This window comes from Globicephala melas, chromosome 13 (genome assembly GCF_963455315.2).
Source record: "Globicephala melas chromosome 13, mGloMel1.2, whole genome shotgun sequence".
Lineage (NCBI taxonomy): Eukaryota > Metazoa > Chordata > Mammalia > Artiodactyla > Delphinidae > Globicephala > Globicephala melas.
In genome coordinates this window covers 81,131,629-81,146,099 of record NC_083326.1, presented here as the reverse complement: position 1 = coordinate 81,146,099, position 14,471 = coordinate 81,131,629, and the positions used below count along the sequence as shown (strand labels likewise).

Below are 14,471 nucleotides of genomic sequence, written 5' to 3'. Positions count from 1 at the left end.
CTCATGCAATCAGTCAGCCGGGGCCCAGCAGCGATGGCAGTGAGGAGAGAGACCTGGCAAAGCTGCAGGGAAGGAGGCAACGCCTAAACTGAATCCAAAAGGACAAGGAAGGCCTGACCGAGGGAAGTGGGCTCCAGGCTAAGGGCACTGAGTGAGCAGAGGCCTGGCCTGGAGAAGCTCAGTGCTGGAGGGAGGGAACGATCTGTGTTCACAGAGGGCGTTTTCCCAGACACCTTCTTACCTTCTCAGAGCAGCTGAATTCAAGGTGTTGGATCTTGGTGGCCAGTTGTATATTTATCTGTTTTAACCTTAGTAGCTGCCGTTCAGAACGTGTCTTAACCGAGATAATTATCCCTGAAAAATAATTGCGAGGGTCTCCATGATACTGGTCTCTAATTTAGCCCCTTGGGAAAAAAACTGTATTCCTTACAAATGTATAACTGGGAAGAGTGGTGACAAGTAAAACAGTCATCATGGCTTAAAGGCATCAGAACTAGGAGGGTCAGAGTTTTCATTTCTGAGCTACTCAGTACCCAGCTGTGAAATACTTCTTTGGCTTTTCTGGTGTGAGAAATCCTTAAAAATAATCACTGACCAGATGAAGGTTAAGCTCCTTAGTAGGGGGCAGTTCACAACAGTCTTGCTACTTAGCAGCAGTTGTTCAAAAGGCACTAAGTGCAAGCCTGGAAATGCTCAAGCTTGGGGTTGGGACTGTCACTTTGCCAACTTTCTGCCTCCAGAGCTGTGGCCAGTTGTCAGACAATGACCTGCATCTTGGCTTGGGGGCTGGGGGGGGGGCTCCCAAATGCCCACACCACACTGCAGACACGGTCTCAAAGACTGGGCTGCAGTAGGGCTGCTCTGCCCCTTTCCAAGTGTGAGTGACAGAGTCTGGACCTTCCCCCACACGTGTGGCGCCCACAAGGCCTGGGAGTAGCCGCCTCTGGTCCACAGTGTTCCTGGTTGTCTCACTGAATCCGGTTTAGCCTTGTGTTGCTTCAGTCACGCTACTAAATTTGATAGCAGTGTAATAACGGGCAATAGCCAGTCATATGCCTCGCTGCCATTTAGACAAAGAAAATGAACAAATCTCACAACAGTGTGATGTAAGAGTACTGGGTAGTAACTGCTTCATGAGTCATTTATAATCAGTCATGGTCTATCTACCTCACATAACCTTTGCAGAGAGTATTTTTCTGTTAGATTAGATGAAAAAATCGACATAAGCATCTAAAATATTATCTGAAAAGCTTCCATTATTTCCTTTGACAGAACCCAAATAAAGGTTCTTAATAGGCTTTACTTTAATCACTAGGTCTGAACTGGCCGCCCCCAAAGCCCACATGCCCGACAGAGCCGCTCTCACAGCCCGGCCAGGTGGCACCACAGCAGGCGGCCACAGCAGGGGATGGGCCTGCTTCCAACAGGCTGCACTGTCGCTCAGTCAGTCTCCTGACAGCGACCCACAGCCCGTCGTGTTGGGCACTAGTCTAGGGATTCCCAACCCTGCTGGACACCCAGTCACCTGGGAGTGCTTCACAGACGGACACCTCCCTCTGGGCTCCGCACCAGACTCTCCCCTTAAAGTGTCGAGGGTGATTCTGATGCGGCAAGTCTGAGGACAGGCATTTGATCAACTCTGACTAGTTCGCTGATGGCTGAACCGCTAACCAGTCACTAGGTCCACATAAAACCACAGCACAAATGGCTTCTCTGACATGGAGGCTCCCTGCACCAACAGAGAGTGTGTGAGGAAGAGGATCTGTACCTGAAATACGGTAAAGCAGTATTTCCCCAAGTGTGTCCTCCAGAGCCAGAGTCTACAGCACGCTCATAGGTGTTATTTCCTCCCAAAGTGTTGAACTGGTCAACTTGGAAAACAATTACAGTTCTCAGAGCCTTCATCATGCTAACTCGTGTTGTGACTTTCTCAAAGGGGGCAGAGTCTAGTGTACAGCATTTCTCAGCTTCCTTGCTCCCCTTCCGAAGGTGCCCCTCCCAAGGTGGGATGGGGTTTGGTAGAACACTCTCCAGGAAACACCAAATGAAAAACAAAGGTGCTTTGGGAACCAAGTTGGCAGGGATTGATCAGGGATTAGTCTAACCCTTGCCATAACCATCTTTCAGTAATCATAGAAATGAGAGTCTGAAGGAGAAAGGCACTTCCTCTCAGAGAACACGTCCTGGTGTCAATTTGTAGCCACAAAGGTGACGGTGGGACACCAAATCAGACCATGTTTCTCTTGGTTGCCAAGAGGAGGAGGACCAGGGCCTCTGCGCCCCTTCCAGGCTCCACCCACTGTCCCATCCCCCACCCCCCCCCCCAGCCCAGGAGCGCAGGGGACATACCGTTGATGATCCGGGCCACCCGCCACAGGCGGAGCAGAATCAGCAGCCCTAGAGCCTCAAACTCATGCTCCCGGAAAAGGAGGACAACGTCGAGGATGAAGGAAACCACCACGACGATGGCGTCCAGGATTTCAAACTTGTGGTGAAAGAACTCCAAGCGGAAGACAAATATTTTAAAGAAAATCTCCATCATAAAAAAGGTCAAGATGGCAATGCTCATGTAGTGGAACACCTGAAGGGGACAAGGAGATACAGAGTAGACTCAGGCTGTCATGGGCTGGGGCAGGTCACACGGACGAGCTGGCCTTGAATGCCCCTGCCCAGTCACCGAGAGAATCCATTCATTTGACCAATCGCTAATTCCTGCCAGCACCAGGCGCTGTTCTCGGGCCGGACTGTGGCTGAGAACAGCACACACGTTGCTCTCTGAAGGGCAATGGGGCAATGGCAGTTGAAAACATCCGCCATGCCCTTTGGCCCTGCAAAGCTCACGCGTGCACAAAGACAGTAAGGATATTTACTGCAACATCATTTGCAGAACAAAAGATTTTCTACATTGTTTGGAGAACAACAGAAACGTCCACTAGACTAGGGCACTTGTTAAATGCATTATGGTATCTCCACATGGAGCATTACGCAATTGTTCAAAAGACCAAGGCTGATCCGTATGTATCGACTAGAAATGATGGTAAGATGGTAATTGAAGAGAGTTCCCAGATCTTGATTTATAAATACTAGCCTTCACTAAAGTAACCTTTTCCATTCTGGGGCAGGGAAAGTACGAATGAGCTGGGACATCATCCAGGGCCAGAAAACAAGGAAACGCTCAAAGGCTATGGAGTCATGTCAAGAGGACAGAGCAGTCAGCTCGAAGAGGCTCACAGTGACCAAATTTGGGACAGTTTGGATATTTAGTGTTTAGGGGCGAAGTGCCGTGATGTCTAACTTACTTTTGAATGGTCAGACAAAAATAGATGGGTGTGGGGTGTGTTTGTGGATACATATATATATATATAAAGAAAGCAAATACAGCAAAATGTATATTTGCCACTTTTCATAATAAAAAGTAAAGAAAAAGGCACAAGACAGTGAGTATAGGAGGTATATTACTGATTCTATTAAACAACAGGGAGAGGAAAGATAATCATCTATGGGAGGACTTGGGTTGGCACAGAAGAAAACGTTAACGGCTGCCGTGGTGAAAGGGGCCACGAGTAGGAAGGAGGTTTAATATTTTCTGCCTGCTCTTTTACCATTTGAAAAGACATTTTTGCATTGTCCACTGAATTTTTTTCAAAGGGTGTGGGGAGATGCTTTTAAGCCCCTGGCCTTCTCCCCAGTTACTGGTGATGGGCCGCACAATGCATTTTCAGTGTGTCCACTGCCCTTTGGGTGAATGTCTGGGACGGGCTCAGGCAGGAACTGTGAATCAGGGAATAAATGGTGGGCACATCCCCCCCAAATGGCTCCAGCACAGGGACCACATCAGAATGTTGACAGGAGGAAAAACAGCTCGTCTTCCTCTGGGGGATGGGAAGGAATCATGCTCCTGGTTTGATAATCAGTGACAAACTCCAGCTCAGTGGTCTAGGATAGCTCAAGGTTCAAGCCATCAAGTGACTTGAGGAGGTTTCCTGCTTGTAGTAAATTCGTATCTATAATTGGGAAAGGAAGACATTTTCTCTGCTCTTTGACTGAAAGCACCCAATCAAACTACCCTCAAATAGGCCTGGTTACTCCAAGGCAGGTGCTGCCCCACCCTGCCCACCCACAGAGTGAACCACATTAAAGGGCTGCGGACACACTACCCTGGCGGCATAGTTATTCTTGTCAGGCTGGATGATCTTTAGGTCCAGAACGAGCTCGGCGAGCACCAGGAGGGCATCCAGAACGACCAGGCAGATGATGATAACCTGTGGACCAAGGGAAGAAGCAAGAAACCATGAGACCTAAATGGGGACCCTCCTTTCATCTTTAAGGGCTGGAAACATCTGAGTGAAACCACTGGGGAAAGACGCCAAGGATGGTAGGCCACTGCCCACAGCCCGAGCGCCCTGCAGGGAGCCTGCTGGGGGCCAGCTCCTCTGGACAGGAGCCCCTCCTTCCAGCCCTGGGCAGTGCCTGTCCTCCTAAAGCCTCCGTGTGGCCCAGTGACTGACCCTCGGTCACCATTGGTCTTTCTCTTACTCATAAATTCACTGCTTCTCAGCATCTCTCCAACCAAACTGCTAATTCCTAGATGGCAAAATATACTGAAGTTTCTAAAAGCATTTATTTTTCTAGTTCTGGGGATTGCTCTTGCCAGGGTACGCCCAGAACAGATGCTCAATAAGCAATTTAAAATTTAAAACATCCAGCCTCAGAGATATGGCCTCCTCCAGGCAGCTGGGTTAGAGTGACGTCCACTGTGCCCATGAAACAGCTTCTGGCTGGAGCCGTGAGGTACCCACCCCAACTCGCACGTGCTCGCTGGGAGTGAAGGGGGAGGGAGTCCTGCGTCTCCTGGAGAACAGAGAAGAGCTGCTGTAGGAAAGACAATCCGGTGGGTTTTGTGACCTGCTGGAGGGGGGAGGAAGGTGGGAACCAGGGTGAAGTGAGTGGGTGGTCTTATCAATGGCAGTGGGGGTAGTCATGGTGACGGAGGTGGTGATGATGGTGAGGACATTAAAGGTGGGGTGGAGGTGACGGCATTTGGGGAGACCCTGGGGATGACATGGTGGTGGTGGAAATGGCAGCAACGGGAGGAACCCCAAAGGACACTGCGTGACCCTTCTCTTCCCTTGGAAATACTGGACCATCACTTACTTCCCCCAGGGCCTTGCCTCTTACACTCCCAGGTAGATAGATTTTGATCTCTGAAAATTAATCCGCCATTATCTTGGCAGTTTCTACAGTTTCAGGGTGAAATTAAACAAGTTCAGGCCTATAAAGAGTGGACTCTTAAACCTTTTGACCATTTCAACCTGTAGTAATTATTTCAGTAATTAAGTATTTGATGACATGGTTTATTGTGAAAATTGTATGGCAAAGTGCTTTGTAATGAAGTTTTCAGACAAATCCAAATTCAGTAGCTTAGTAAAGGTTCAAGGGACTTCCTTGGTGGCTCAGTGGTTAAGAATCTGCCTGCCAATGCAGGGGACGTGGGTTCGATCCCTGGTCCGGGAAGATCCCACATGCCACGGAGCAACTAAGCCTGTGCACCACAACTACTGAGCCTGCGAGCCACAACTACTAAGCCCGTGTGCCACAACTACTGAAGCCTGCACGCCTAGAGCCCGTGCTCCGCAACAAGAGAAGCCACCGCAATGAGAAGCCCGTGCACTGCAAGGAAGAGTAGCCCCTGCTCGCCACAACTAGAGAAAGCCCATGCACAGCAACGAAGACCCAATGCAGCCAAAAAAATACTCAAGCCTCAGGTGAGGTCTTTCTTTCCTTCTTTCTTTCCTCCCTCCCTCTTTGGTTTTTAGACCTAAAGGGATCTAAGAGCTCATCTGGTCTAAAACCAAGGCACAGAGTTATTAAAAACAGACTGAATATTATATATATATATATATATATATATATATATATATATATATATATATATATATATTCCCAGTCTGGGAAGATCCCACATGCCGCGGAGCGGCTGGGCCCATGAGCCATGGCCGCTGAGCCTGTGCGTCCAGAGCCTGTGCTCCGCAACAGGAGAGGCCACAACAGTGAGAGGCCCGCGTACCGCAAAAAAAAAAGAATGAAAGCACTGACACATGCTACAATGTGGATGAACCTAGAAAATATTATGCTAAGTGAAAGAAGCCCAACACAAAAGACCACATATATTTTATGATTCCATTTACATGAAATGTCCAGAACAGGCAAATCAATAGAGACAGAAAGATTAGTGTTTATCAGGGATTGGGGATTATTGTTTAATGGGTACTAGATCTCTTTTTGGGGTGATGGAAATGTTCTGGAACTAGATAGTGGTTGACAGTTGGACAACATTGTGAATGTACTAAATAAATGCCACTGAATTATTCACTTTAAAGTGATTAACTTTATGTGAATCTCACCTCAATTTTAAGAAGTGAGAGAGAGACCCAAGGTCACAAACTATAATGCCCAGGTCCCAACTGCAGCTTCTATGAACTAATCCCTAAGGCCCTGAATTTGCCAGTTCACAAGGCAGTACTAGTTCTGAAGGGAGCCACATCACAAAGAAAAATGCTGAGAATTCAGGGAAGCTGGTTAATTCCAAATCGTCACTGGAAAATGGGTGTGCCTAGCCTCAGCACGCAGCAGCGCAGAGCGTGGACTGTGGGGCAGCCAGTCCTGGGCCGGCTCCCCCGTTAGCCTGGACCTTGGGCACAGCTCTCAACTCCGCTGAGCCTCAACGTTAACTCTAAGCTTCAGCTTCCTTCAGGGGATAATGGGGTTGGCCACATTTTCTACCCTGAGTGACAAGGGGAGCATCATGTGAGATAATGTGTGAGGAGCGCTCAGCAGAGGGCCCGGCCCCGGTGAGCAGGTAATAGAAGTGAGGCTCCTGGCCTTCCTGGCCATCCTCCCCTAGCCCAGCTACCCTGTCCGTCCATGGTTTCCACAGAGGCCTGACTCACCCCAAATTCTCTCCCTTGGTTGGTTGTGCCATTCTGTGGGAGAAGTGACAACAGTTAACTATATATCATGTCACCTTGGTCACCTCAAACCATGGGAATAGGTGGAGACTGCACCCAAGAAAGGGATTCCAGAATCTTCCTGTATGCTGATTCTATCTGCAGAGATCAAACCCTTAAACTCTCACCCCTACTCCAAGGTGGGCTCCCTGCTTCTACTCTGGGCCCTTCTACAAACTGCTCATGTCAACCCCTCCCCACCCCCATACTCAGAACCTTCGATGGCTGTCCACTGCCCACGGATGGCCTTCCAGTGCCTCCTCTCCCTCTACTGGATACATATATGCCACGTGGACCCTTCTCAAATTCTCGAATACTGAAGACCCTTTCCGACCCCCGGCCCTTTGCAAACACAGCCCCCTCTGCCTGGGAAGCTCCTCCCCTTCCATCCACAGAGCTCACTACTGCCCAACCTTGAGGTATCAGGTGAAATGTCACCTCCTCTGCCACACGTCCTCCACCTCACATCCTAGGTCGGGTCTCCCCCACCCCCAAGATCTCTGAGAGCCCCCGTCAGTTTCCCTACAGAGGACTTCTCTCCACTTGATTCCAGCATCTGTCTGATTACTGGAATGCCCACCTCTTCACGGACCATTAATCCTCCAAGACTGAGGGCAGGGACATGCCCACCACACTCACTGCTGTACCCCTGGCACATAGTAGAAACTAAGAAGCGACTGCACTGCTGAGTGAATGAATAAACGTCTCTACTCTGCTTTCCCCCAGAGCCACGTGCCCCTGGGGGGCCCGGTCAGGAGAGGTGGGACCTCCCAAGGGCTCCCCTTGCAGCTGGAAGGAAGCTGGCTCCTTCCTTCTCTCTGAAATTGAGGGTTTGGGAGTTCAACACCAACAACTTAACACCACGTCTTCTCTTCTGTCAGAGCCACAGAGGAAAGCACTAAGCTGTCAGGAGTGCTGTGTTGCCTGCTTTGTTTCTCTAAGTCACACAAGAGTGGAAAAAAAAAGACTAAAATAATTCCTTCTTTCTATTTACCATGGAACAAAGTCAGTGATGGGAGAGGCAAGGGCTGCTTCTCTCTGCTTCCAGGGGGGGCATTAGCTCTAGGGAGGGGCTGGATTATCGTAGTTATCCCTGCAGCAGGGACCCCAAAATGGCTCCGTTCAGGGACTGGGCTGACAAGGAGCCTCCTGCTTTCTCCTGGGACTCAGAACATGCTTCCAGACACCTGCCTGCCCACATCGGGGACGTGGGGTGGGGTTCAGACAGGGCTGGCCAGACTCCACCCGCGTTTGTCCTTCAAAATCGGCAGATGTTGGGACAGACATTGAAACCTGTAGAAGTCCCATTCCCTTTGCCATTCTTTGAAGTCTGCGTCTCCCTCTCAGGGTCTCCCCATAACCACACCTGGAAGCTGGCGGTGGGTTAAGCAAGGCAGATATTTTTGGCATCACTTCACAAAAGAAGAGATGCCCCCCCGCCCCCGGTCTCCTTTGTGTGTGTGTGGTAAATTTTGCATAACATAAAATTTACCATTTTAACTATTTTAAAGTTGGCATAAAGTTTAGAGGCATTAAGCACATTCACAAGGTTGTGCAACCATCACCGCTATCTAGTTCCGGAATGTTTTCATTCCTGCAAATGGAAACTCTGTATCCATTAAGCAGTCACTCCCCCCGTCCCATTCCCTCCAGTCTGCTGTCTCTGTGGATTTACGTGTTCTGACATTTCATATAAATGGAATTATAAGACATGTGGCCTTTTGTGTCTGGCTTCTTCCACTTAGGATCACGTTGACAAGGTTCATCCGAATTGTAGCATGTGTCAGTGCTTCAGTCCTTTTTATGGCTGAGGACAGATAGATCACATTTTGTTTATCCATTTTCATCAGGTGATGAACTTTAATTGACTTTTGGATTAAGACTTACTTTGCCCCAGACCACATGGGACCTGCCCAGCACATGGTCAGTGCTCCGTAGATGTCTGTGGAGTGAAGAAGCTGGTGGCAGAGAAGGGCCCCTACCCTGCCCTCGTGACTCTTTGCTGACGGCTCTGCCCCACCCCAGGCATCTCGGGCCTCTGCCCACCTACCTGAAACCTGTGGGCGCTGAAGAGCTTCCTCAAAGTGGTCCTGAAGTCGAGGCGGGGCCTGGGCACGGGGGCAGGGGCCGCGGTAGGATCGGCATCTCTGCCCTCTGCGCCCGAGGCCGGTGTGGGCGGTGGCTCCTCCTCCTCCTCCTCTTCATTCTCCCACTTCTTGTAGTTGATGTTCCACGCGTGGCAGTCATCGCCAACGACGGTGAAGTGCTTCAAGAACTTGCTCATCCTGTCGGCGGGAGCCACCTTGGCCCTGCGGGTGACTGCCTGAAGGGAGGGGACAGAGAGGAAGCGCTCAGGTGGCCCATCTGTCACTCTGGGGGAGCAGGGCCCCCGCTGGGCCGGGCCACGGGGTGAAGACAGTCCCCGTGCTCAAAGCACCGTGCAAGCACAGACCATGAGGTCACAGTGGTTTCTCGTGCATTTATTTTTGGAATCCAGGGTCTCAGGGCCGGTGAGGCAACAGGAAACCCCAGATTCCGTCAGGCCTGCCACTGTGGTCTGGTTGGCAGTAACCAACAGGAGAGGTACTGCCACCCAGTCGCAAAACACCCACCACAGGCCCTCATGTAAATACTGGAAGAGCAGCCCATGGTTCAGAGACATCACAACCTAAAACCCCAGAGGTGAGAGTTGGCAGGGCGGGGAGAGAGCAAAGGCAAAAGTAAAAGTACCCGAAGTTTCACACAAAAGTGAAGCCACCCTCCCCACCTTCCATGCCACAGATCAGTCCTGGAAAGGTCTGAGCAGCAAGCGGATTTTTCCTGAGTTCAGCCAGTGCTGTTTTAAATACATTATGGACAGCTGTTTAAAGATGGATGGACTTCAAAGCAAAAAAGCAAATATCCTCCCATTCCTTTGCCCAACTTACCCTACCAGACATCACATTTTTTATAAAGTTCAATAATGAAAACTTTCATGTATGCTTACTAGAATAGGCAATATGATCAGCATAACAGGAAAAAAGAGCCCCAAACAGACCCAGGTCCCCGTGGGAACTTGGATGTGATGGCAATGGCAGTACAGGTCAGTGAGAAAACACTGGAGAGGTTAGGATATCTGGCTTTCCCAACAGGGAAAAAAAAAAAAATCCCTACCTCACACCACACACCGAGTAAATTTCAGTTGTGTTAACCTATATAAATGTATTTTTAAAAACTTTAAAAGTCTTAGAACAAAATACAGACAAGTATCTTTATGACCTCAGGTCTGGGAAGGATTGCTTAACTAAGACACAAAACACAAAAGAAATGAATAGACCTAACTCATCAAAGCTAAAAACTTTTATCTCTTGCTCTCTCTTTCTCACACACACATCTGTACAAAGTCAGATACACCACAGACCGGGAGTAAATATTTCCAATGTATTTAATAGACAAAGATTTTAGTGTTCAGAATATATAATGAAATCTTACCCAAAAAATACAACTCCATGTAAAATTAGGTAGTGGATATTAACAGGCAGGTCACATGAGAGGAAACCCAGATGGCCAAGACACTCAACTTCACTAATATTCAGGAAAATGTGAATTGACGTAACAATCACACAGCTTTTTGTTCCTCACATTGGCAAGAATTTAAGTCTACAATAGCAAATGCTGGTGAATGTGTGAAGCAAAGGGGGTCTCCTGAACCCTGAAGACAGGAACAGACACTGGCACCACTATTTTTGGAAGCAATCTGGCATTGTTTTGTCAAGAGGAAGCTGTACTAGTTAATGATCTAGTAATCCCACCCCTAGATAGGCTTCAAAGAGAAACTCACCCACATGTACTCAAATCAGTAACATGTTCAAGAATGTTCACTGCAAATGTTCACCTAAATGATAGGAGATAGAGAAGTGAATTTTCTCTATTCATGTGATGGAATTTTATACACAGTTAAAATGAATGAACTATGTCTCTGTGTATCACTGATGACATCCACGTGTACCCCCTCAGCAGTACTGAACACAGCAGATCACTCCCTTTCTTCAAAAACTTCCTTCATTGGCATCTGGGATTCCACACTCTCCTAGTTTTCTTCCTACGTCAATGGCCGCAAAATATTACTATATATTGTTTTCGGAATGTGTAAAATGTGAGCATAAACATATAAAAGAATGGGATTTCTGATTCTGACCATGATACAGTAACTGGTATAAACAACTATACCAGTTACAGCAACTGCCATAAAATTAACTATACCAGTTAAAGCAACTGCCATAAGACTAGATAAACTATAAAACTGGATAAAATATATGAAATTTACTGTGATCCCTGAGAGAAGAGAAACAAATGAGATGAGCCCCCACAATCACCTGCCTGGAAGTACTTTCTGGACTCTGGAGACAAAGATTATAGTTCAGGGCTATTGAACTTTCCTTCCTCAGGAATTTGTGTGTCAAGGTACCAGAGAAAAGGAAGCAGCGCAGAGAAGAAACTAAAAAAATTGGACTTTAGCTGAGTCCACATGTGCAGAGCAAGACTCCATGAGGCAGGGCAAAATATAACTTTCAGGGAAAAAAAAAAACTCTTGGGGAACTGTGAGCTGAATTACTGCCAATTACACAGGGCTGAGTTAGGAGATCTGAGTTCCAAACAGCTAGAGTAGAGAGATCTTGTTGAACACTCTGAGCATGCAGTAGAAATTCCAAAAAAGCCATGCCTTATAAGTAGACCTAATCTAGCCCTCCAGTCAGGGCTACCTTAGACCTCTCCCAACTAAGCTTAAAAATAAGGCTTCTTCAAAAGATCAAACTTATCCCTAAGTAAATTAACTGCCCGTTGGAACAAAACTCAAAAGTGCTCTTTTGAGGAAGACAGCAAAACACCCTCAACAACATAACATTCATAATGTCCAACATATAATAAAAAATTACTAGGCAGATAAATAAGCAGAAAAAATGTGGCCATAACCAATAGAAAAATTAGCTTAATAGCTCAAGAGGGACAGAGGTATGGAATTGGCCAACAGAGACTTGAAAATAGCTATTCTAAATATGTTCAAGGATTTCAAGGAAAACATGAACTTAATGAGGGAACAAATGGAGAATCTCAAAAGAGAAATGTAAACTACAAAAAAGATCCAAATTGATACTCTAGAACAGAAAAATACATATATGAAATGAAAAATCACTGGATGGGCTTAATAGCTGATTAGATGCTGCAGAAGAAAAGTTCAGTGAACTAAAAGATAAAAAATTGAAAATATCCAGTGGAAGCATGGAGAGAAAAAAGACTGGGAGTAGGGGGAAGAATAGAGCCTCAGGGACAATATTAAGTGGACTAATATACATGTACCTGGAGTACCAAAAGGAGATGAAAGGAAAAATATTTGGAGAAATAATGGCTGAAGAAAATTTCCAAATTTGATGGAAAAATATAAACACGTAGATACAAGAGTCCATGTCCCCAGAGTATCATGTGACACCTGACCTAGAACAGAAGCCCATCAAGTGCCTGTTGGCTGAGGGCACTGGTGCCCTGTCTCCCATGCCAGCCCTCCAATTGCTGGGTTCCCAGGGCTGGCTAAGGGCCAGGCCCACAGATGTCCCAAATCTCTCTGGGTGGCTACTGGCCATAATCTGCCCCCCTCAAAACACCTCACCTAGCAGATGGAAACCTCCCGTACTAGTTCTCAGCATGGTGGGAACCTCAGGGTGCTTTGCAAAAACCACATTTTATATTTCATACAGGAAAGGAAATTTTTTTTGAAACTTTGCACCCAGTAAAGAAGCAACTTTCAGTAATTTGGGATGAAAATATTTATGGCACCCAGCAGAGCACAAAACAACTCTGGTTTTAAGTCAAAAATCTGTCATTCTGGAAGCAGAAAAGTTCCAGAAAAGGGCAAAGATCATGAAAACGTTGTGGGCCTCAGCAACTGCACCACCCACTCTGGACTCTCAGCTCTCGGGATCCCCCTACCTTGCCTGAGTGGGACGGAAGGACTGACTCAGTGAGCTACGGGGACCACTGGCCTCAGTGCCTAGCCTGGAGCAGCCCCTCTGTAAGCACCAGCTGGTATTATTATTCCTCAACAACAAAAGCTCTCACCTCCACTCCTCCAACTTCATCATCACCCATGGATATCTCGTTTCTCTGGTTACTAGCCCCGCTGCCTGCTCTGCAACCCCCAGACTATTTAGTTACATGAACTGAAAGATTCCTTTTCTGGCTGAAGCTATATAGATTGAGTTGTTTCTTTCACGTGCAACCCGGAGAATCTAGATCAGTGGAGGCCCTGGCACTGGACACCCCCATCTCCATCTCCCCTGCATTAACCCTTGCTGTCCCAATATATCCTGGCATTGCTCTCTCTGGGGTCACCTTTCCGTATCAAAGCCCACAACTATGGTTCCAGCTGGACTGGACTGTATTCTCTCACACTGTGGACTTGGTTCTGTTTGACAACTGCGCCTCTTGATTTTTCTCCCATCTCTTGCCTCCCTTCCTGTACCATGTCCCTGCCCCCACGCCACCGGAAGTCCTCAAGTCCCCAACCCTGAGCTTGTCCTGGCACAGGGCGACTCTCTCCCTTCGGTGGTCTCTACACACCTGTGTTTTCAATGCTGCTCAGGTGCAAATCAGCCTCCAGCCTGCTGTCTGATATCCTGCCAGGTCATTAGTTGCTATGACCCAAACTGAACTAATTTCTTATCTTTCCCCCCAAGTCCACTCTTCCTTACATGTTCCCCTAGGTCATGGTGTCACATCCACCCCGCTGCTCAAGCCAAGAACTAAAGATCATTCCTGGCTCCTCTCTCTCCGTCAGTCTAACCTCCTAAACACCACTCATGCTGCACCTTCTCTTCTCCGTCTAACTCTCTCCTACCGCTCTCACCTCTTGCCGGGACACCAGCACCAGCCTCCTCACTCAGCCTCCTGCCTCTGACCCTTTCTCCACCCAGTGGTGGCCAGGGTCACCTTTCTCCAAGGCTGGTCTGGCTGTGTCCCTGCCCTCGCCTATCCTCCCCCTCTTCCCATTACCTTCAGTCCCTCCACCCTCACCCACTGCCAACCGCTGCCTTCAGGACAAGGTCAAAGCTCTCTTGGTCTCCTCCCCAGCCTCCGCCACACTCCAGTTACACCAACTGCATTGCGGTTCTAGAATAAACCATGCTCTCTCTTGCTTCCAGGACTTCACACAGCCTGCCCCCTGTCTGGAATACCCTCGCCTGTCTCACCCTAGTTCTCTTTCAAGTCTTACAGACGTTGATTTTACCTCCCCTGGGAGGTCTTCCTTAACCGCCGCCTGCTGGGTGAGGGTCCTTCCTCTACTTCCCCATCAAGCCCCTCACTAACAAACACTTTGACATCTCAGGGTTGTCTGTCTCCAGCACTGGTCTGGGAGGGCAGATGCTCTTCCTCCTCCAGTCACAGGGAGGGGCTCAATAAGTATTTAATAAATACTTACTCAATAAGTAT

The 14,471-nt window shown here is 48.1% G+C and overlaps 1 protein-coding gene across 7 annotated transcripts in view; it reads right to left on the bottom strand.

Annotated features, from left to right (window-relative positions):
* Positions 1–14,471, bottom strand: part of HVCN1 (hydrogen voltage gated channel 1) — a 30,901-nt gene that overhangs the window by 2,033 nt on the left and 14,397 nt on the right. For all 7 annotated transcript variants that reach the window (XM_060310520.2, XM_060310517.2, XM_060310518.1 and 4 more), the window contains 4 exons: positions 9,058–9,330; positions 4,158–4,262; positions 2,350–2,581; positions 242–354 (listed from right to left, as the gene is read on the bottom strand). In XM_060310520.2, coding sequence (XP_060166503.1) covers positions 242–354; positions 2,350–2,581; positions 4,158–4,262; positions 9,058–9,330 — 723 coding nt within the window. The remainder of the gene's footprint in view (positions 1–241; positions 355–2,349; positions 2,582–4,157; positions 4,263–9,057; positions 9,331–14,471) is intronic.